General features: G+C 45.7%; 2 protein-coding genes across 4 annotated transcripts; one reads left to right on the forward strand and one right to left on the reverse strand.

The window, feature by feature from the left end:
* Positions 1 to 264: 264 nt before the first annotated feature.
* Positions 265 to 4,302, reverse strand: TMED9 (transmembrane p24 trafficking protein 9). Its single transcript, XM_039254623.1, has 5 exons — positions 4,087 to 4,302; positions 3,816 to 3,916; positions 2,942 to 3,067; positions 2,432 to 2,578; positions 265 to 1,119 (listed from the first exon to the last, which is right to left on the reverse strand). The coding sequence occupies exons 1-5, from the start codon at positions 4,268 to 4,270 to the stop codon at positions 970 to 972; spliced, it is 708 nt and encodes a 235-aa protein (XP_039110554.1). The 5' UTR covers positions 4,271 to 4,302; the 3' UTR covers positions 265 to 969.
* Positions 1,246 to 21,135, forward strand: LOC120246963 (transmembrane emp24 domain-containing protein 9-like). Of its 3 annotated transcripts, none has more exons than XM_039254626.1 (6): positions 1,246 to 1,336; positions 16,700 to 16,767; positions 19,254 to 19,354; positions 19,685 to 19,810; positions 20,351 to 20,497; positions 20,640 to 21,135. In XM_039254626.1, the coding sequence occupies exons 1-6, from the start codon at positions 1,314 to 1,316 to the stop codon at positions 20,787 to 20,789; spliced, it is 615 nt and encodes a 204-aa protein (XP_039110557.1). In that variant the 5' UTR covers positions 1,246 to 1,313; the 3' UTR covers positions 20,790 to 21,135. The 3 variants fall into 3 exon arrangements, with proteins under 3 accessions (XP_039110557.1, XP_039110558.1, XP_039110556.1); XM_039254627.1 differs by lacking the exon at positions 1,246 to 1,336 and adding an exon at positions 6,464 to 6,490; XM_039254625.1 differs by lacking the exons at positions 1,246 to 1,336; positions 16,700 to 16,767 and adding an exon at positions 18,627 to 18,891.
* The last annotated feature ends 1,508 nt before the right edge of the window (positions 21,136 to 22,643 follow it).

A 22,643-nucleotide genomic window follows, 5' to 3' on the forward strand; every position in this document is an offset into this window, starting at 1 on the left:
CCTTCCCAAGCCCGCAGTGCCAGCGGTAGCAGGCACCAACCCCACTACTCGCTTGTTTTATGCTCCTGGGCAAACCTACTATCCCCTGTCGCAGGGGGATACAGAGAGGAGGGAAAGAAGGAAGCTCACAGGCGGGTACTCATCTTGGGATGTGAAGTGCTTTGCATAGTGGGAAGAACAGACGTTCCCTGAGCATCTCAGTGCTACGGCCGCTGATAGCACAGTAACTTTACGCGGGACAAGCTTTTTTTTTTTTTTTTTTTTTTTTATTGGGAAACCAATGTAACAAACCTAGACTTGTTGAAAATGAAATCAGTAACTAAGACTTCGCAGGCCCCATCCCCAACCAGCACCAAGGCCTCTGCTTGGCCTGACCTCAGTTCCTCAAGCCCCCCCAAAGGACAATCATGTTGAGAAGCGGAGGTCAACCTCAGGGCTACTTTCCCACACTGCAACCCCTTCCACCCCACCCTCCGTGACACACACCCCCAGATCAGCATTCTGGGTCTAGGCCCAAGGAGGTGAGAGTGAGGTTCCCAGGGTGGCAGGGAGTCACAGCCACACCCCAACCTGCTCAAAATCCAAAGTTAGCAAAGGAAGACAGAAAAAAGACTGGCTTGCCCACCCGTTCCCCTCCCCCCCCAGCCACCCCAGACAACAGCCTCACATCCCTGATCAGTAACACTGTGATTCTGAGGTGCCAGTGGAGCTCCCAGGGGCTTCACCAGACCCTGGGTGATTACTGCAAAGGGCTTAGAGCCCAGGGGAGGGGGCAGGCATCACCCTGCCACCTGCTCAGTAGTAGCCAGCCAGGCTCCTGCCCTAAGCTTGTGCCTGGGGTGCCTGTAGCCCCTTGCCCTCCAGAAATCCATGGCTCGGAACCAGTCCTCCTGCCAGAGAGAAATCAGTTCCAGGAGGCCCTTTCTTCCCCAGCCTGGGAGGAAGGATGGCATGTGAGGCCTGCGATGGCTACACCAGCTTCTTCGCTTCAAAGAAACTCTTGAGGTGTCGCATCTGCCAGACGCCGATGGCCACGAGGATGAGGGTCTGCAGAATGGACCACCACAGCACCCGCTGGTTGGTGCTCTCGCTGGTCTGCCGGAAGCGCTCCTCTCGCCACTGTGGGAGGGGAGAGCGGAAGAGGAGCTTAACTTTGCCGGGTGCCACTTGGCGCCACTCTAACCGCTGGTTTCCCTTTGCAGAGGCTGCTCCAGAACCCGGGTTCTTTGTCAAGTTTGCCCAAGTTCCAGTCAAGTGCCTGCAAAGAGCCAGGGACACCCCACCTGGGGACTGTGCTCAACCTCCCCAGCCAGATGATCTCCAGGAACCCACTCATGTAAGTCTGTCTGCTTGGGGGCACGTGGCTGGCTCTGCTGGTGGAGCATGCAACTCTCGGGGTTGTGAGCTGAAGCCCCACAGTGGGCATGCAGCCTACTTCAAACAAACAAAGCCACCTCTGTCTGCTCACGTGTCAGGTACAGCCCTCCCCCGGTCCTCTCCTGGAGCCTGGGGTGGAGGCGAAGTAGCTACACTGTCACCCCATCAGTCACAGAGTGCCCTACAGACTCAGGAGTGCACTGGCTCTAAGCTCTCTGCCCAGGACTTCCCCAGCTGCTCCTTGAGGACTGTGGGCACAAGTTGCCAACTGCTGGTCCAGGGGCTGGCTGTGGGCACATACGTGTGTTTTGCCAATATTTAAAACCCAGGAAAAATTCACATCAAAGCACTTGGACTTCTAGCTCTCTTCTCGAAGCCAGGGCCGGCATATCTATTTGCAAGGCTGCCCTGGTTTGGCAATTAACCGAGGTCACTGATGACTAGATGTGTAACAGTCTTTATGGTCACAGACTCATTCATGGGACCAGCCTGGCTCCTGGACATGAGGGAGTTTGAAATAGCTGGTTCTGGGGGTGCCTGGGTGGCTCAGTCAGTTGAATGTCCAACTTTGGCTCAGGTCATGATCTTGAGGTTTGTGGGTTTGAGCCCCGCGTCGGACTCTGTGCTGACAGCTAGTTCAGAGCCTGGAGCCTGCTTCAGATTCTGGGTCTCCCTCTCTCTTTGACTCTCCCCTGCTCATGCTGTCTCTCTCTCTCTCTCAAAAATAAAATAAAACATTAAAAAAAAAAATAGCTGGCTCCAAAAGCACCCGGAGCCACGAAAATTATATCCCAGGGATTCGTATCAGTGCCTGCTCTGTCACTGTGTATGTGTAACTGGGATTTAGAGCAATGATGGCCTCTCAAGAGCCTGTCTCCTTGGTTACTGACCCGAGTTAGTGATACCCATCCCGGCGTTTAGACTTGCAAAGCAGCACTGACGGTTCAGTCCCTTGGGTTTCACAATGACTCGCACACATGTGCCCCTCCTGGCTGAGCCACGGGAAGGCTTTTGGAAAGAAGCTCACCTGGGAGCTCTTGGCCCAACCACATACCCGCTGATAGTTCTGCTCTTTCTGGATCTGCTCCACTTGCTCCACCAGCTGTCTCACCCGTAGCTGCAACTCACTCAACTTGTCTTTGGCGGCAATTTCTGCATAGTCGTTGGTGTGTTCACCCACCTGGATGTCCAGGTGAACTCTCTGGGGACAGACAAGGAGGACAAGAAGAAATCAGGCAGCCCTGCTCTGTTGCTCTGCCAGGGACTGACAGCGAGTTGCCCTACCTTCCTTCACTGGTACACTTTGTCCAGTGCTGACTGAGGCCTCCACAGTGTCCAGCCCTATGGGGCTCGAGGCAAACGGGCATGAGTAAACTTGGCGGACACTTGGACCAAGGCACATACAAGCAGCTGAGGGACCGTGCCTGGATGTTCCATGGAAACCCAAAATTATTAGGGGACACAAAATCCAATGCACTCATCTCACACCCGGCGCACCACCAGTCTCCAGTCCCGACCAGGGTGTAGAGGTTGAAAGCTCTAACGCCCGTGTGCGTGCACTCACCAGCATGCCTCCAGCAAAAAGGGAGAACTTGGTGGAATTGGAGTGAAGACAGATCTGGTGTTCGCCGGGGGTATGGGAGGTGAAAGTGAACCTGCCTTCAGAGCCATACTGCCGGGCCAGGATGACCTGGGGAGAAAAGCTTTCAGTGAAAGTTACAGAGGGGATGGGGCTGGAAGGAAACAGAAAGTTAGCAAACAGAGCTTCAGGCACCCCACAACCCTAAAAGGTCCAGAGCTGCCCAGGAGTAGTTGCCAAAACTTGTCTGAAAACTTTTGGGGGCAGGGGTGAAGAATATAAACTGAAGCTGACGTGGGCCTGCGGTTGGAAAGGGCTCTTTATTCAGAGCTCCTGCCACTTCAACTCTTTTGTGTGTGTGTGTGTGTGTGTGTGTGTGTGTGTGTGTTTTAATGAAACGTGACAACCAAAGATTTTTTTTCCTTTGCTTTAATATCCTCATTTGTTGAAATTAAAAGCTGTTCCTTCGTTTGGGTACGGACTCTGTCCTGCGAAACCCTAAAGTCTGGATGTCAGAACATCAGAGCTGACAAAATTCGGTGACTGCCAGCACCACAATTAAGGCACCAACCACACCTCTATGGTAGGTGAGTTTCCATTTGCCAGACCAGGAAGCCGGCTCAGGGAAGGTCAGTGAACTCGGCGGAGTCGCGCGGCGGTCGGTAAGAGGCTGAGAGGAGCCGCTAGCCCTGCAGCCGCCCAACTTGGGCCTAGAGCGAAAATCCGGGATCTTCTCACGACACCCACTGTCTTCAGCAGTTCAGCAGATGCGACAACTAGGAGGGGAAGTACCAGCACCTGCCTGGTCTGGCGCCGAAGCGCAGGGCGGAGGGCTCGGCGGGGTAAGGGACCGGCTCACCTTGTCCTCTGGGTCCTTCACCTCCACGAACATGCCGAGCCCCGGGGTGGCCGGCTGGTACTCCTCTCGCTGCTTGTCATACAGCTGCGTCCGGTAGTTTCCTGGAGGGAAGTGGGGCGAGTCCTGATCTGACGAACGCGAGGTGGCGTGGGGTCGGCCCATGCCAGCACGCGGCGAGACCCGCTGCTTCCCGCTCTGGAAGAGTTGACTCTCCCGCACCCCCCGCCCCAAGACCAAGGTCTTGTTCCAAACTCTCCCCCTCCATCCGCACCTATAACCATGGTCTCGTCCGGGATCTCCTCAATAAAGCACTTCTTTTCGGTCTCCCCGATGTGGAAGTAAAGCGCGCCTCCGCGGGCCACAAAACACAGAAGCAGCACGAGGGCCCGAATCACCCTGCCCAGTCCCCCTCCGGGCCGGGGCCCGACGACCCTCACGCCCTGTTCCGCAGCCATCTTGTTCCACCTGCCGGCGCAGTCGCAGCCGGCGGCGCCACGTAGCCTTGCCGCCGCCGCGGGGCCTGCCGGGACAGCGAGTTCGACTTGCTGGACTACAAGTCCCGAGATACCCCGCGACCGCGGCGAGGCAGTACCTGATTGGGGAGCAGCTTCTGCCTTCCTCTTAATTGCCGCCCAAGAATTGAAACCTTTTTTTTGTCAATTGCCCTGGCGGCCGGGCGACTACTTACTTTTATCACATTTTTACAGATGCTGCAAGTAACGCAGTTTGTTTGAGATCGCAGTAAATAACGAGCAGATAGAGGATTGAAACCGAGGATCCCTGACTTTCCTCGGCATTGCATCCCACACTCTGGGCTTGCTTCTCTTTTTAAAAACTGAAGTTTAAAAAGTGACACAAACAGTGCACCCACTTATCTTTGAAAAAAAATTTTTAAAAAAATCTGAAGTTTCCCTTTACCGCTTCTTTGCCGCCTGAAACCCGTCCACTCGTAAATCTGGTCTACTCTGGTCTGTATGGTCCCAGGTATGCCCCTCGCACCCTCATCAGCGCCTGACATCATCCACGCGGGCTTTGCTGCCCAGCGCGGCTCTGATGACTTCTCTCTGAAGGTGGCCCAGGGTCCCGCCATATTGGGGGTCTTGGGCCAGAGCCGCCCGTTTTGGAGGGCTCTACGCTCCGTGTGAGATCAACAGAGGTCTGAGTCTGCCCTTCGCGTACTTCCTGGATTTTATCCATAGACTAGGGTATTATGGCAGCAGTTTATGACTGTGTGCCTAGTCAAGATTTCATAGAAGTTGGAGGTTTTCTCTCTACTTAGGCTTCTCTGTTATTTCGTTTGACCCTGTGGAGGGAAGTTTAGTGAGCATCTGTTGACATTTCCCCCTCGGCGGAAGTCTTGACCTCCTTTTTCTTAACAATATAACATAATCTTTGTTCATACAGTACCTTATTTTAAAACCATTCCTCAGATGAAAGTGGTTAAGATTTCTTTTCTCCTATTATTTACTCTTACATAATCCTGCAATAAATACTCTCGTTCATTTTCTAAAAAGCATTATAGTCTTTTGATGAGGTCACAAAATTGTCCTTTCAAACTTCATACCAATTTCAGTCTCACCAGCAGTGAGTCCTAAAGCTTCTTCTCCACACTCTGGTCAAATGTTCTCAAGATTTTTGTTTTTGTTTATGTTTTAATTTTTATTTGCTTTTGAGATCATGAGTGGGGAAGGGGCAGTGAATTAACAAATGATTACAGAATTAATAAACAATAACATTTTATAATAATAGTTTCTGGTATTTGTAAAATTAAACTTTTTTAAAAATTTTGTTAATGTTTATTTATTCTTGAGAGAGAGACAGAGCAAGAGCAGGGGAGTGGCAGAGAGAGAGGGAGACACAGAATCTGAGGCAGGCTCCAGGCTCTGAGTTGTCAGCACAGAGCCTGACACGGGGCTTGAACCCCCGAACTGTGAGATTATGACCTGAGCTGAAGTAAGGCACTCAACCGACAGAGCCACCCAGGTGCCCCTGTAAAATTAAACTTTTTATGTTTTTTTTAATAATATTTTTATTCATTTCTGAGAGAGAGTGAGACAGCATGAACAAGGGAGGGCCAGAGAGAGAGAGAGAGAGACAGAATCTGAAGCAGGCTCCAGGCTCTGAGCTGTCAGCACAGAGCCCGACCCCGGGCTCGAACCCACAAACCGTAAGATCATGACCTGAGCCGATGTTGGGCGCTCAGCCAACTGAGCCACCCAGGTGCCCCTAAAACTAAACTTTTTATGTTGAGATAATTATAGATTCACATGCACTTGCAAGAAACAATGCAGAGAGGTCCAGTGTACCAATTACCTGATTTCCCCCATTGTAACATCTTGCCCAAGTATGATGCAATATCACAAACAAGATGTTGACATTGATACAGTCAAGACACAGAACATTTCCATTACCACAGGGATCCCTAACATTGTGTGTTAAAGCCACACCCACTTCCCTATTCTTTTGCCCTCTCCTTTTTTCTGGTTAATGTTTGTTTATTTTTGAGACAGGGTGTGTGACAGTGGGGAGGGGCAGAGAGAGAGGGAGACAGAGAATCTGAAGCAGGCTCCTTGCTGATAGCAGAGAGCCCAATGTGGGGCTTGAACTCACAAGGCATGAGATCATGATCTGAGCTGAAATCAAGAGTTGGATGCTCAGCCAACAGAGCCACCCAGGTGACCTTCTTTTTTTTTTTTTTTTTAATTTTTTAAATGTTGATTTATTTCTGAGAGAGAGAGAGAGAGAGAGCGTATGTGTGTGGAGGGGTAGAGAGGGAGACAGAGGAACTGAAGCAGGCTCCTCATTGACAGCAAAGACACTAATTTGGGCCTCAAACTTAAGAATTGTGAGATCATGACCTGAGCTGAAGGCAGCCACTTAACCAACTGAGCCACTCAGGCACCCCTCTTTCACCCTCTCCTTAACTTCAGACAACTAATCTGTGTTCTCCATTTCAATAATTTAGTCATTTCAAGATGTATAAATGGAATCATGCAGTATATAACCTTTTGAGATAGGCTTTTTTCACTCAGTTAATTCTCTGGAGATTTAACCAGAGAATTTTTTAGAAGCAATATTGCTTATATCAACAATGAACAGAAAAAGGTGAGAACAGAGCTAGCTGTTTAAAGGAGCAGAGAGTTTTTGTATGTTATTAAAAGTAAACTGGTATAAATTCAAATGAGAGTGTTTTAACTTTGGGATGTTAAATGTAACCCCATGGTAACCACAAAGAAACTAGCTGTAAAATATACATAGAAGAAAGTGGGAAAGGAATTTAAATTTAACTGCTTCACTACTAATTTAAAGGAATTTAAATGTTTTACTAGTAAATGCAGGAATTGAGGGACAAAAAAATGCTATAAGGTAAAGGGAAAACAAATAGCTACATGATAGTGGTTAAGTCCCTATTTATCAGTTACTTTAAATGGTTAAACTCTGCAGTCCAAAGACAAAGATTGGCAAAATGGATAAAAATCATGACCCAATAATATGGTGTCTCACTTTAGATCCAGAGACACAAATAGGTTTGAAAGTGAAAGAATAGGAAAAGGCTATTCCACCCAAACAGTAACGAGGAGAGAGCAAGGGAGATTATATTAGTATCAGACAAAATAGACTTCAAATTTTAAAAAAATGTTACAAGACACAAAGTACATTATATGTCAATACAAGTTTCCATACGGCAAAAAGATACAATTATAAAAATTAACATACCTAGTAACAGACCATCAGAATGTATGAAGCAAAAGAGACAAAATTGAAGGGAGAAATAGTTATATGATAATCGGTGGAGATTTCAATACCTTTTTTCAATAATGGATAGAACCACAAGACAAAAGATAAGTATTGAAATGGGAACCTTGAGTAACTCAATAAGCCAACTAGATCTAATAGACACCTACAAAACCCTCTACCCAACAAAAGAATCCACTTTCTTCTGAATTGCATATGGGACACTTTGTAGGGGAGACGAAATATTAGGAATATATTGAAACAAAGTCAATAGATTTTAAAGTTTATTTTTATTTATTTTGAGAGAGAGAGTGGGGAGGTGCAGAGAGAGGGAGAGACAGAATCCCAAGTAGGCTTCATGCTGCTGGCACAGAGCCTCATGTGGAGCTCAAACTCTCAAACCATGAGACCATGACCTGAGCTGAAACCAGGAGTCAGATACTTAACTGACTGAGCCACCCAGGTGCTCCAAGCAATATATTTTTTAAAAATAGCTATCACACAAATTAACCTCTCTGACCACAATGAGATGAGGTTAGAAATAAATTACAGAAGGAAAACTGGAAATTTTTAAATTTGTGGAAATTAAATATGACTTCTAAAAAAATAGACTTCTAAAAAATGGTGATTAGAGCTATTCATTTATTAAACGCTACGGTTGAAGATACATTTTGTGCCAAGTTCTATGCTCAATGTTAGAAATATGTTGGTGATCCAAAAACACTCTCTGGCTATTTGGTGCTTAGTTTAGCAAAATTATAATAATATACTTCTATTTTTTTCCTCATTAAACAACACCTTCTTTAAAAAATTGGGGGAGAGGTGTGTCTGGGTAGCTCAGTTGGTTAAGCATCCGACTTCAGCTCAGGTCACGATCTTGTGGTTCATGAGTTCCAGCCCCACATCGGGCTCTGGGCTGACAGCTTGGAGCCTGGAGCCTGTTTCTGATTCTGTGTCTCCCTCTCTCTCTCTGCCCCTTCCCCCACTTGTGCATTCTTTCTCTCTCTCTCAAAAATAAATAAACATTAAAAGAATTTTTAAAATGTTCATTCTTGAGAGAAAGAGAGTGTGCAAGCAGTGAAGGGGCAGAGAGAGAGACAGGGAGACAGAAGCCGAAACACAGAGTCTGCCAAGGAGCTTGAACCCACAAACCTCGAGATCATGACTTGGGCCAAAATCAAGAGTTAGACGCTTCACCAACTGAGCCACCCAGGTGCCCCAAGATTTTACACCATTTTAAAAGCATTTTAGGGACACCTGGGTGGTTCAGTTGGTTGAGTGTCCAACTCTTGATTTCAGCTCAGGTCATGATCTCATGGGGTCGTGGCATTGGTCTCAGTGCTGACCACGTGGAGCTTGCTTGGGATTCTGTCTCCCTTTCTCTCTGTCTCTCCCCTGCTCATGCACATGCGCTCTCTTTCTCTCTCAATATAAGGAAATAAACTAAACTAAATAAACTAAAAAAGAAAGGAAGAAAGGAAAAAAGAAAATTCTTTACATTACTCAGTGCTCATCACAAGTGCAAGCCTTAATTCTTATCACCCATTTCACCCATCCCCCCACTCCCCTCCCCTCCAGTAACTATCAGTTTGTTCTCCATAGTTAAGAGTCTGTTTCTTGGTCTTTCTCTTTTTCCCTCTGCTCATTTGTTTTCTTTCTTAAATTCTACACATGAGTGAAATAATATGATATTTGTCTTTCTCTGACTGACTTATTTCACTTAGCATTATACTCTCTAGCTCCATCCATGATATTGCAAATGGCAAGATTTCATTCTTTTTATGGCAGAGTAATATTCGATTATATATATACCACACCTTTATCCATTCATCTACTGATCAACACTTAGGCTGCTTCCATAATTTGGCTGTTGTAAATAATGCTGCAATAAACACAGATGTGCATGTATCCGTTGAATTAATGTTTTTGTATTTGGGACATAAATATGTAGTAGCATGATGACTGAATCATAAGGTGGTTCTATTTTTAACTTCTTGAGGAACCTGCAATCTGTTTCCCACAGTGTCTGCCTCAGTCAGCATTCCTACCAACAGTGCAAAGGGGTTCCATTTTCTCCCCATCCTTGCTGACATTTGTTTCTTTTGTTGTTGATTTGAGCTATTCTGACAGGTGTGAGGCAACATCTTATTGTAGTTTTGATTTGCATTTCCCTGATGATGAATTATGCTGAGCATATTTTTATGTGCCTTTTGGACATTTGTGTCTTCTTTGGAGAAATGTCTCTTTATGTCTTCTGCCCATTTCTTAATTGGATTGTTTGGGATTTGGGTGTTGAGTTGTATTATATATTTTGGATACTAACCCTTTATTGGATATGCCATTTGCAAATATCTTCTCTCATTTAGTATATTGTCTTTTAGTTTGTTGATTGTTTAACTGTGCAGAAGATTTTTATTTTGATGTATTCCCAATAGTTGATGTTTACTTCTAATTTCTTTGCCTCAGGAGATATACTGCCCATGCTCTCTTCTAAGATTTTTTAAAAGGTTTTTTCCCCCTAATGTTATTTATGCATGTGTGTGTGTGTGTGTGTGTGTGTGTGTGTGAGAGAGAGAGAGAGAGAGAGAGAGAGAGAACACAAAGGGAGGGGGAGGCAGTGAAAGAGGGAGACACAAAATCTGAAGTAGGCTCCAGCTCTGAGTTGTCTGCACAGAACCTGACACAGGGCTCAAACTCATGAACTGTGAGATCATGACTTGAACCAAAGTGAGATGCTTAACTGACTGAGCCACCTAGGTGCCCTTAGGATTATTACAGTTTTGGATCTCACATTTAGATCTTTAGTGTATTTTGAATTTATTTTTTGTGTATGGAGTAAGAGAATGGTCCAGTGTCATTCTTTTGCCTGTAGCTGTCCAGTTTTCCCAATACCGTTTGTTGAAGAGATTGTCTTTTCCTCATTGGATATCCTTTCCATCCTTGTCAAAGATGAATGGCCTTATAATTGTGGGTTTATTTCTGGGTTTTCAATTCTGTTCCATTGACCTGTATGTCTATTTTTGTGCCAGTACCATATTGTTTTGATGACTACAGCTTTGTAATACAACTTGAAGTCCAGAATTGTGATGTCTCCAGTTTTGTTTTTCTTTTTAAGAATTGCTTTGTCTATTCAAGGTCTTTTGTGGCTCCACAAAAATTTCAGGGTTGTTTGTTGCAGCTCTGTGAAAAATGCTGTTGTTATTTTGGTAGGGAATGCATTACATCAGTAGATTGCTTTGGATGAGGACTCGCATTTCTTGGTTTCAAACTTACTACAAAGCTACAATAATCAAACTGTACTAACATAAGGACAAAAATATAGACTAATGGAACACAATGGAATCCAGAAATATTGTTTATTTAAATTTTATTAATTTTTTATTTACTCATTTTTAAATGTTTATTCATTTATTTTGAGACAGAGAGAGCATGAGTGGGGCATAGGCGGGGGCGGGGGGCGGAGGGAGAGAAAGAATGCCAAGTAGGCTCCATACTTAGCACGGAACCTGACACAGGCATCAATCTCACAAACTGTGAGATCATCATGGCCTGAGCCAAAATCAAGAGTTGGGTGCTTAACCGACAGAACTACCCAGGCGCCCCTATTTTTTTATTTTAATGTTTAAAATTAAAATTAAATTAAATTAAATTTTTATTAAAAATTTTTTAAGGTTTATTTATTTATTTTGAGACATAGAGAGCACAAGTGGGAAAGGGGCAGAGAGAGAGGGAAAGAGAGAATTCCAAGCAGACTATGTACCACCAGTTCAGAGCCTGATATGGGGCTTGAACTCACAAACTGCAAGATCACAACCTGAGCCACAATTGGATGCTTAACCAATTGAGCCATCCAGGAGCTCCAACTTTAATTTTTTTTTAAAGTAGTGTCCATGCCCAATGTGAGGTAGAACTCATGACCCTGATATTACGAGTCACATACAACAGAGGCAGAAATAAATCCTCACATATATGGTCAAGTGATTTTCCGCGAGTGTGTCAGGACCATTCAGTGGTGAAAAGGCAGTCTTTTCAACAAGCGGTGCTGTAAAATTTGATATCCACAAACAAAAGAATGAATTTGAACTCTTACACCATATACAAAAATTAACTCAAAATGGACAGAGACTTAAATATAAGACCTAAAACCATGAAACTCTTAGGAGAAAACATAGAACAAAAGCTTCACAATGGATTTGGCAATGACTGCTTGGCTGTGACACCAAAGGCAGGCAAAGAAAAAAATTGATTAATAGGATTTTATAAAAATTTTTAAAATTTTGTGAATCAGTAGACACTATTAGCAGAATTAAAAAGCAACTCACAGAATGTGAAACGATAATTGCAAATCATACATCTGATAAGGTATTCATATGCAAAGTATATAGAGAACTATTACATAGAGAGCTACTAAAACTTAACAACAAAACCCCAAAGAATCCAATTCAAAAATTGGCAAAATACTTGAAAAGATATTTCTCAAAGAAGACAGACAAATAGCCAATTAGCATATGAGAATGTTTTTAATGTCACTAATTAGTTGGGAAAGGGAAGTCAAAACTAGAATGAGATACCATCTCACGTGCATTAAGATGGGTATTATTAAAAAAAGCACAACAAAACAACATAAAAGAACAAGTGCTGGCGAAGCTATGGAGAAATGGAAACTATTACCATTGTTGGTGGAAATGTAAAGTGGTAAGTTGCTGTGGGGAACAGTATGGTGGTTCCTCGAAATATTAAAAACAAATATTATATGATACAGCTATTCCACTTCTGCGTATATATGGTCCTAAGAATTTAAAACAGATAAGAGAGAGATTTTTTCACTTGTATTCACAGCAGCATTATTTGCAATAGTAAAATGTGCTATATACATACAATGAATTATTACTACAAAATCAATGAACCTTAAAGACATTATGCCAAGTGAAATAAGCCATCCACAAAAAGATGAATACTGTATGATTCTCCTTAAACGAGGTACCTAGAATAGTCAACTTTATAGAGACAGAAGGTAGAATGGACATTTCCAAGGGCTGGTGAGAGGGGAGAATGTAAATTGTAGAGAGTTTAGGTTTTTGCAAGATGAAAGGAGTCCTGGAGATGATGGCGGTGATGGTTTCACAGTATGAATGTACCTAAAATATCACTGAACTGTACACTTTAAAATGGCTGACAGCAGGGGCGCCAGGGCGCTCAGTTGGTTAAGTGTCTAATTTCCGCTCAGGTTCATGAGTCTGAGCCCCACGTTGGGCTCTGGGCTGACAGCACAGAACCTGGATCCTGCTTGGAATTCGAAGTCTCCCTCTCTATCTCTCTCAAAAATAAATAAACATTTAAAACAATTTAAAACATCTGATAGCAAGGCCCCTGGGTGGCTCAGTCGGTTGAGCACCTGACTCTTGACTTTGGCTCAGGTCATGATCCCAGGGTCTTGAGATCAAGCGCCATGTCAGGCTCTGCGCTGAGTGTGGAGCCTGCTGAAGATTCTTTCTCCCTTTTCCCCTCTCCCCTGCTCATGAAGTCTGTTTCTGTCAATAAAATAAAATAAAATAAAATAAAATAGCTAATAGTGAATTTTATATCATGTGTACTTTTCCACAAAAAATTTAGAAAATGAAAGTAACCATTAAGTAGTAATCATTGTATAATGTCCCACAGTTTCTTTAACCGTTGAAGGATGTCTGGGTTATTTCCAGTTTTGGGCAATTATAAATTAAGATGCAATAAACATTCATTAACAGTTATTTTTGTATGATGTAAATCTTCATTTCTCTGGGCAGGCATTTGCTGGGTCATATGGCAGTTGAATGCTCAGTTTGTAAAGCTACTGCTAAACTTTTTTCAGAGTGGCTTTATCATTTTACATTCCCACCAGTAATATGGGATCCAATTTTTCTACATCATCACCGCCATTTGTTGTCACAACTTTGTTTTTGTACTCTGACTTTTGGAAGATCTTTATGTATTCTATATTAGTCCTTTCTCAGATACGTGGTTTGCAAACATTTTGTCTCAGTATTTTTCATTCTCTTAAAAGGGTCTTTTGCAGAACAAAATTTTAAAATTTTGACAAAGTCAAATTATCCAAATTATCAAGTTTGCCTTTTATGGACTGTGCTTTGGTGTCAAGTCTAAGAACTCATTGCCTGCCCCTAGATCCCAAATACTTTCTCTTTTTCTTTCTAAATGTTTTTTTTTTATTTTTTACAGTTTATTTATTTATGGGGCGCTTGTGTGGCTCAGTCAGTTAAGTGCCCAACTTCAGCTCAGATCTCATGGTCCATGAGTTTGAGCCCCACATCGGGCTCTGTGCTGACAACTCAGAGCCTGGAGTCTTCTTCAGGTTCTGTGTCTCCTTCTCTCTCTGCCTTTCCCCAGCTCATGCTCTCTCTCTCTCTTTCTCTCTCTCTCAAAAATAAGTAAACATTAAAAAAATCTCTTTAAAGTTTATTTACTTACTTAATTGAGAGAGAAAGGAAGCAGGGGAGGGGCAGAGAGAGAGAGAGAGAGAATTCTAAGCAGGCTTCACGCTGTCAGAGTGGAGCCTGATGTGGGGCTCGAACTCATGAACTGTGAGATCATGACCTGAGCTGAAACCAAGAGAGTCAGATGCTTAACTGATTGAACCACCCAGGAGCCTCTCTTTCTAAAAGTTTTATAGTTTTGGGGTGCCTGGCTCAGTCAGTTAAGTGTCTGACTTCAGCTCACGTCACGATCTTGCAGTTTGTGTGTTTGAGCCCTGCGTCAGGCTCTGTGCTGACAGCTCAGAGCCTGAAGCCTGCTTCAGATTCTGTCTCTCTCTCTCTCTCTCTCTCTGTCCCTCCCTTGCTCATGCTCTGTCTCTCAAAAATAAATAAACATTAAAAATTTTTTAAAGATAATATTTTTATAGTTTTATACTTTATATTTAAATCTTTGTTCTATTTTGAGTTCATTTTTGAATAAGGTATGAGGTATAAGTCAAGTCTTATGTGAGTGCGTGTGTGTGTGCGTGTGCATGTGTGTGTGTGTCAAAGGATGGCAAATAGCTATAGCATTGCTTGTTGAAAAGGCTATGTTCGGGAGCGCCTAGGTGGCTCAGTCAGTTAAGTGTCCAACTTCGGCTCAGCTCATGATCTTATAGTTTGTGAATTCAAGTCCCATATCAGCTCTGTGATAAGAGCTCAGAGCCTGCAGCCTGTTTCAGATTCTGTGTCTCCCTCTCTCTCTGACCCTCCCCTGCTCACGCTGTCTCTCTCTCTCCTAGAATTAAAAAAAAAAAAAAAAAAACCCTCCCCTGCTGGGACTTGGACATGAATTGTGTTAAACTTGAGTATTAGTTTGGAAGGAATTGCTATATTTACTATGCTGAGTGTTCTGATCTATGAACACGATATGTCTGCATTTATTTACATCTACTTTGATTTTTTTCTTCACCAGAATTTTGTAATTTTCAGCACACAGATTTTATGCATATTTTGTTAAGATTTCACCTGAGTAATTCATTTTCTTTGAACTGACTATAAATCATATTGTGTTTTAAATTTTGGTTTCCTTATACTTATTGTTAGTATGTAGACATGTGATTGATTTGTACATGTTACTCTTATGTCATACAAATGTGCTGAATTCATTTATTAGTTCTAAGGAGTCTATGGATTTCTTAGACTCTTCTATACTGGCAATCATGTCATCTACAAATAGGGTCAGTTTTATTTCTTCCTTTCCCATCTTCATGGCTTTTTTTCCCCTTAGCCTTCTTGCAGTTCCTTCTTGCACATCTTCTTATGCAATGTTAAATAAGAGTTGTGAGAGGGACACCTGGGTGGCTCAGTCAGTTTAGCATCCAATTCTTGATTTTGGCTCAGGTCATGATCTCAAAGTTCATGGGGTAGAGCCCCACGTCAGGCTCTGAGCTGACAGTGTGAAGACTACTTCGGATGCCCCTTGTCCCTCTCTCTTTGCCTCTCTCCCTTCTCTCAAAAAAAAAAACTTTAAAAAGTTTTAAATGATTTAAATTATGAATCATATCAAACCTACCAGTGTTTGAGTGGGAATTAAGTCTTTATGTAGTTTTATATGCTGTAATATGTCTTCAAATAAATCTCTCCTATTAAACTCTCCTTCTCAAATTCTGAGGTCTTGGGTAAATCACAGATGGAGCAAGTAGATGTAGTCAGTGTCTTCTTTGAATCTCACAAATGGCACCCAGGTTCAATGGTCTTGGGAGCAATTGTGGAATGAGATCTTTGTCAAGTGGGAGGATCACAGACTGGTGGGCTCACTGCTCTTATGTTTCTAGCCTTGTTATCGGTCAGAAATAGGTTGTTCTATTTTTAACAAAAACACTTTTGCTACTTGGGCAGTCATATTCCCCCTTCTTAATGTCTGGATTCTGGGCTTTGAAATCTCACTGGTGCACTATCTCCTTACATGTATGTTGCTGCAAGAATTTTCCACTATTTACTCTTCGGGGGAATTCCTGTGGGTAGTCTGACCAATGGACCACTTCCACACAAGAGTGGTTACTTGTAGTGTGATGTGGGGGCTGGTACTGGTCTATGTTTGTTATAGGTCTGCAATTAGGTAAGTACGGAATTTGAGTTTTTAGAAACTTTAATAGAAGTGTAACATTGATGTGATGCCCAGACCCATGATTAGTTTCATTTTTAATTGTATTTTATAAGAGCATTGGCTTGTGAGGGATGACAAATTTTATTAGAAACGAAACAAAGCCAGTGCTTTATTCCAGGTGACGGTAGTACTAATCCAGAGAACAATCATGATTCAGGACCAAGGACAGCACCTCTGCCTCCCAAACTGAGTCCTGTTTTCTGCCTTTGCTACCAGCTGTATCTACCTCCCATGGTAGACGACTAGTTCCCAGGTCCAATAGATACTTTACAGCTTTTGTTTATTTGGCCTTTCTAAAGCGTGACTGTTACTAACATCTGAATCTGTCATTTTGTTTAATGATTATTCCCAGTGAAGAAATAAAAAATACTCCCCTAGGATTGCCAACGAACCACACCATTAAAATGAAGGGACAATTCCAAGTAACTAAAATATATTATCAATCTTAAATCACTGTATTGTAATTGCTCCTTTTCTTTCAGTAGGCTCTTAGATGGCAGATGACAGGTCTAATTCATTTTCATATCCAACAGGTATCATAACACCTGGAACAGAGTTTGTGTCAGCAAATGCCTGCCACTTATCAACTGGGTGATCTTGGGTAAGTTTTTACACAACTTTGTTGCTGTTTCCTTCCCTAGCTATTAAACTGGAATCAGCATTAGAGTCTGCCTAATAATTTTTAAAAGGTCAGTTCATTTACTTAAAAAGTGATTAGAGGGACACCTGCGTGGCTGTCATTTGAGCATCCGACTTCAGCTCAGGTCATGATCTCATGGTTCATGAGTTTGAGCCCCACATCAGGATTGCTGCTGTCAGCCTGTAAGTGCAGAGCCTGCTTCTGATCCTCTGTCCCCCTTTCTCTGTCCCTTCCCTGCTTATGGTCTCTCGAAAATGAATAAAACATAAAAAGAATCAATTTAAAAAACTGATTACAACAATGCCTGGCATGAAAGAACAAAAAGGATAATCATTGGAGCACCTGGCTGGCTCAGTTGGGAGACCATGTCACTTTTGATCTCAGGGTTGTGAGTTCAAGCACCATGTTGGGTGTTGACATTACTTAAATAAATAAAATCTTACTTAAAGGGGTGCCAGGATGACTCAGTTGGTTAAGTGTCTGACTTAATTTCTGCTCAGGTCATGATCTCACAGTCATGAGATTGAGCTCCATGTTGGGCTCTGTGCTGGGTGTGGAGCTTGCTTAAGATTCTCTCTCTCCTTTCTCCCTCCTCTGCACCCCCCAAAAAACTTATTAAAAAACTTCTTTTAATGTTTATTTATTTTTGAGAGAAAGAGCGAGCAAGCAGGAGAGGGGCAGAGAGAGAGGGAGACACAGAATCTGAAGCAGGCTCCAGACTGAGCTGTTAGTACAGAGCGCGACATGGGGCTTGAACTCACCAACCGGGAGATCATGACCTGAGCAGAAGTCAAACACTTAACTGATTGAGTCACCCAGGCGCCCCTCTCAAAAACACTCATTAAAAAAAGGATCACCACTACCACCACCACATGTTGCTGAATAAACTAATAAGCATCTCTTACCACCACACACTAGGAGGTGGAAAACTTCAATCCACTCCCTGGGTTGAACTACATCTTTCTACTGACATGTTTGGGTTTATACTATTCTCATAGGGCATTGTGAGCTTTGGAATTCTCTAGATTTGTTTTTTTCTGGGTTCCCATTTTGTCATGTTAGCTCCACTCTCCCACCCCTTTGGGTTGTGTACCGCTGTCTTTTTCCAGTGGCTTTCCTGCTATCTTCTTTCCCTCCAGGTTCACCCACAACTGCTTCCTGGTTCCTAGTGCAGAGGGAAGTACACTGGATAAAGGGCTCCCCTATTCAAGTGGGCTTGGCACCTTCACCCTCAAAGTTCCTATAACTTCCCCCCCGCCCCAGTTCCTTAACTGGCCTACTGGCTGCTAAGCAGTCCTAGGTCCCCCTGCCTAAAATTTTTCCCGTCCCTCACTGCTTAGTGAGATTTTGATCATCCTTCAAGGCTTCAGTCAAATCTACCCCTTCCACGAAACCCGCGACATTTCCCTCTCCCCTTCCTGAATTGCTGCTTCAGTCTCTAATCCCCACAGGGCTTCTCTTCTCATTCCCTGTGACCATGTCACCCTCTCTCCCCTAATCAATCCTTAGCTCTTCTAGGTGGAAGCCCAGGTCATAAATGTCATAAATGGGTCATAAATGTCCCATTATCCCCATCTTTTCAGCACACATCTGGGGTGGCTGCCCTGCATGTTGCAGAGGGCAAGCCGCCTCCCCTGAGGCTATTACCCCAACCAGCTATGCCTCCTCGGGTTTCTGCGTGGATTAAGAGATGCCGGGCGGCGGCAAGCGCTGCCCAGGTTGGGTGGGGGGTCTCGCGTGGCTCCTCAGCAGCGTGGGTCGGCGGGAACGCGCCAGGGGCGGGGCCGCGCGAGGACTCCCGGGAGTTGTAGTCCGTGCGCGAGTTCGCAGTCTCCGCAGGCTCCGCGCGGAGACCGGAGGACTCGCCTGGGAAAGTGGCGGGGACCTGCGGGGCTCGAGGAGCTGGGCCCGGGGCTGGCCCCGGGCGGGGATGGGGCAGAGCGCGGGCAACCGGGATGGCCTTGCCGCTGCTGCTGGGGCAACTGCTGGCGCTGCTGGGCCACGGGGGCGCGTTCTACCTCGAGGTCCGCGAGCTGGAGGAGAAGTGCTTCATACAGGAGATCCCCGATGGTACCGTGGTCATAGGTGCGCGCCTCGGCCAGTCCTGGCCTTGCCTTCTCTGCACCCAGAGTCCTGATTGGGGAGGGAAATGGGCGCCGTGCACAGCTCAGGCCCGCACCTTCCCTCTCCTGCCGGGGGGTGGGCTTGGAGGGAATTGGGCGGATAGCAGTCTGGCCAAGGCGTCCTCTCTCTTGCCTATGCCGGGGACGGGGGCGCCTAGAAGGTAAGCCTGAATCAGATGGCAGAGAAGTGGGGGTGGAGAGAAGAGGGGAGGCCAAGGGCCGTGGTCAGGCTCCTCAGACTGAAGATCTTCCTGAACCTCCCCTGACCACTGGGACTCCATCACGGCTATGGATGGGATTGCATCTCCCTTGCCTCTCCATTAGGTAACTACAAGACCGAGCTATACGACCCTGCGATGGAAAAGTACCAGCCCTCCCCCCAGTGGATCAATTTGTTCGTGTTTGTGAAGGACCCAGAGAACAAGGTGAGGCAGGTCTTCCACCTTGCAGCCTTCCACCCTCCCCGTGCCCCCACGGGACCCCCTGTGTCAATGCTGAGCCCTCTTTAGTTTTCATTTCTCACAGAAGGATCCGTCTCCTCACAGGCAGGATAGCTCAAGGAGGGCCAGGCTCTTTGTAAACTGTATTCTGTATTGGCAATGTGGGGATCTGCACTTTCCTGTCAAACTGATGCCATTTCTTTCACGCCGTCCCGCTGAGCCTGTGGGGATCTAGACATGGGATACCCCCACAGTTCTCCTGGAAACAGGTGCATGGCTAACTTCTCTGTGCTCACTGGAGGCTCCTCCCTCTAGAACCTTCTAGCCCGGCAGTACGGCCCTCAGGGAAGCTTCACCTTCACCTCCCAGTCTCCAGGAGAGCACCAGATCTGCCTCCACCTTGAATCCATCCGGTTCGCCCTCTTCTACGATGGCAAGCTGGTGAGTGTGGCAGGTGGGAGGTCCACGGTCCCCAGGGGCTCAATTTCTCTGCCTCTAGAGTGAGAAGGGTGCAGTGGGTGGTGCCTGATGAGTAGGGCTGGGACTTTACATGAAGTAAGCATATGGGGAACAGATCTTGAGGCTAAAAGGGGAACTGGGGAGGAAGTTACTGTGACTTAAAATCCTCCCTCGGCTCCCTGCTATGCCTAGGATACAGACCAAGCTTCATAATGTGAAATTCAGAGCTGTTCTGCTGATTGCTTCGGGCCTCTCCATTGTGGTCTCCCAATACAGGACTTCTAGTAAACTGCCTCCGAGTCATACATCTCTTTCCCCTGCACATGCTGTCCCTCTCCTTGGTGTTCTGAATATACAACTCCACACAAGCCGGGTCCTGATCCGGTGTTTGGACGCCCAGAGCAAGGCCAGTCACCAAGTAGGCGTGTGAGGCCCAGGCTGGGAAGCAGAAGCTAGATTTCCAGCAGGTTTGTGGGGTGAAGCTCCCTGACTCCCACCCTTGGTTCCGTTCCCCCATTCCAGGCCATTCATTTGGACATGCAGTTGGGTGAACACACCAATGATTATGCGGAGTTTGCAGCCAAGGACAAGCTGACCCAGCTGCATCTGCGCATCCAGCAGCTTGTGGAGCAGGTGGAGTTGATCCAGAAGGAGCAGGAATACCAGAGGGTGAGGGGCTGGGTGGGCTTGGCACAGGTAGGACAGGGGATGTGTCACCTCCTGGGAAGTGGTGCTTCCCGCTTTACCCCAGAGGAGGTAGGGGTGCAATTCAGTTCCGGACGCACATCGTCTCCCTTCTCCCCTCCCACAGTGGCGAGAGGAGCGCTTCCGGCAGACCAGCGAGAGCACCAACCAGCGGGTGCTGTGGTGGTCCATTCTGCAGACCCTCATCCTCGTGGCCACAGGTGTCTGGCAGATGCAACACCTCAAGAGTTTCTTTAAAGCCAAGAAGCTGGTGTAGGTGGGCCCCGGAAACCCAGCCCCAACTCATTCCCCTTCTGTTCACTGATGGGAAGTGGCCTGGCCTGGTCTATTTCCTGGCTCCCAACCCCCCAACCCTGGAGGGCTTCCTAGCTTACTGGCAGGGGGACAGAGGACCTCTTTGAACTGGTTTCTCAGCCAGCACCTGGGAAAGGATGGGTTTCCCACTAGACACTTTATCGGGGAGCTGAAGGATTCTTTGTGGTTCTGTGCTGCTGAGGAGGGTGAGGGTGCTCCCACCCCCAGGCTATACCGGACGGATGAACTATCCCAAGATGGAGAATTAAGAGTGAATTATAAACTTCAAACTCTCTGACCTAAACATTTATTGCCTCCTACTCTGCAATTCATTCCAGTGTTTTGTTTCTAACCAGATATTAACAGGTGTGTGAAGCCCCTCGTGCATGGGTCGGGGCTGATCCCAAAATGGAAGGGGTGAAGGAAGCTTGTACTCCCAAGGCCTTACCAACTCTGGAGTCCTTTCCAGAAAAGTCCAATTTGAGTCCATCTTATGGGTAACCTGAGTGCTTGTGGGGATCCTCTGCCTCATCCTAGGGTCGGGTCAGGTTCATGTGCTATTCTAGTCACCTGGACTGCTGGGTTCTTCCAGGAGGTCAGATGGGCACCTCTATTCACTATTTTTCAGTGAATCTGTGTCTCTCTTTGTGATGTCACTGGTTATTTTTTTCAGGAGATTCTTTCTCCCTTTCTTCTTTCCTCCCTTCTCTCTTTCTCTTCCTTCCTTCCTGTCTCTTTTCTTTCCTTCCTTTTTCTTAAACAAGATTCCAAGTAACCATTTCCATCATATTCAGCATCTCCTGTAATGCAGCCTTCACCTGCACACACAGGGGTAGGTGGCCAGGCATCTGTGTACCCACGACATCTGCCTGATCTAGCCCACGTTCTACCCAGCCCTCTGGTCATTGCTCTGTTGGAACATAGTCAGCGCTCATGTGCATCTGACATTTTCTGTCATAAGGAAGCTCACTGGTTGGCACCCTCGACAAAGTCAAGTCCAAATCATCAAGGCCAAGGATGTCAATGAAGGGAGACTCCCTATTAGGAGGGGGAAGTTGTGACAGACCCAGCTCTCAGCCCCTGGGACAGACAAAACCTCCCCTAGGATACCCCTGAGGGATGCTGCAAGCCTTGGAGATGTTCTCATTTGTGAGTGTGGTTATGACTGGCCTATGGAAAGTATGAATGGACTGAACTGAAGGCTGGGCGGAACCACTAGAGAGTAACCAGAGTGTGTGATTGTAGGGTCCGTTGCCCTTACTTGAAGCTGGCGTGTGTGTGTGTGTGTGTGTGTGTGTGTGTGTGTGTGTAGGGGGTGCTCTGCTGTCTGCCACAGGAGAAGCAGAGTGATCCAGAAAGGCACACTCTTGCATACAGACCCTCTGGTCTGACACCAAATGAGGCAGGGCTTGAACAACAGCTAAGGGTGAGGCATGCTTCTGAGGAAAAGGCTATGTGTTAAGATTGACGTGACTGATGCTCTAGCCTAGGCTAGATGGTTAGGGGATGCTGTTTTTTAGAATAGCATTCATGATTAGGAGTCAGCTGGGGAAAGTGGGTTCTGGCCAGAGGGAATAGCACCTACAGAAGCCCGAAGGCAAAAAACAATATGGCAATTTGGGGAAACTGAAAGGAGGCCACTATATCATGAGCCCGACTCTAAGAGAGACCACAGGACAGATCAGGTGTTCACTTGGGGGTATGGGAGGTGAAAACGAACCTGCCCTCAGAGCCATACTGCCCGGCCAGCATGACCTACGGAGAAGGGGCTTCAGCAAGAGTGTTACAGGGAGGATGGGGCTGGAAGGAAACAGGG

Source organism: Hyaena hyaena, unplaced genomic scaffold (assembly GCF_003009895.1).
Source record: "Hyaena hyaena isolate Hyena2069 unplaced genomic scaffold, ASM300989v1 scaffold_499, whole genome shotgun sequence".
NCBI classification, from domain to species: domain Eukaryota; kingdom Metazoa; phylum Chordata; class Mammalia; order Carnivora; family Hyaenidae; genus Hyaena; species Hyaena hyaena.

Bases quoted from the DNA above. Each gene is read 5' to 3' on its own strand.
- TMED9 (XM_039254623.1), bottom strand. From the start codon at position 4,270: ATGGCTGCGGAACAGGGCGTGAGGGTCGTCGGGCCCCGGCCCGGAGGG. The intron at 3,068-3,815 runs GTGAGCCGGTCC...TTTTCTCCCCAG, and splicing joins TGAAGGACCCAGAGGACAAG to GTCATCCTGGCCCGGCAGTA. The intron at 1,120-2,431 runs GTATGTGGTTGG...CCCCTCCCACAG, and splicing joins AAGAGCAGAACTATCAGCGG to TGGCGAGAGGAGCGCTTCCG.
- LOC120246963 (XM_039254625.1), top strand. From the start codon at position 18,762: ATGGCCTTGCCGCTGCTGCTGGGGCAACTGCTGGCGCTGCTGGGCCAC. The intron at 18,892-19,253 runs GTGCGCGCCTCG...CCTCTCCATTAG, and splicing joins CGATGGTACCGTGGTCATAG to GTAACTACAAGACCGAGCTA. The intron at 20,498-20,639 runs GTGAGGGGCTGG...CCCCTCCCACAG, and splicing joins AGGAGCAGGAATACCAGAGG to TGGCGAGAGGAGCGCTTCCG.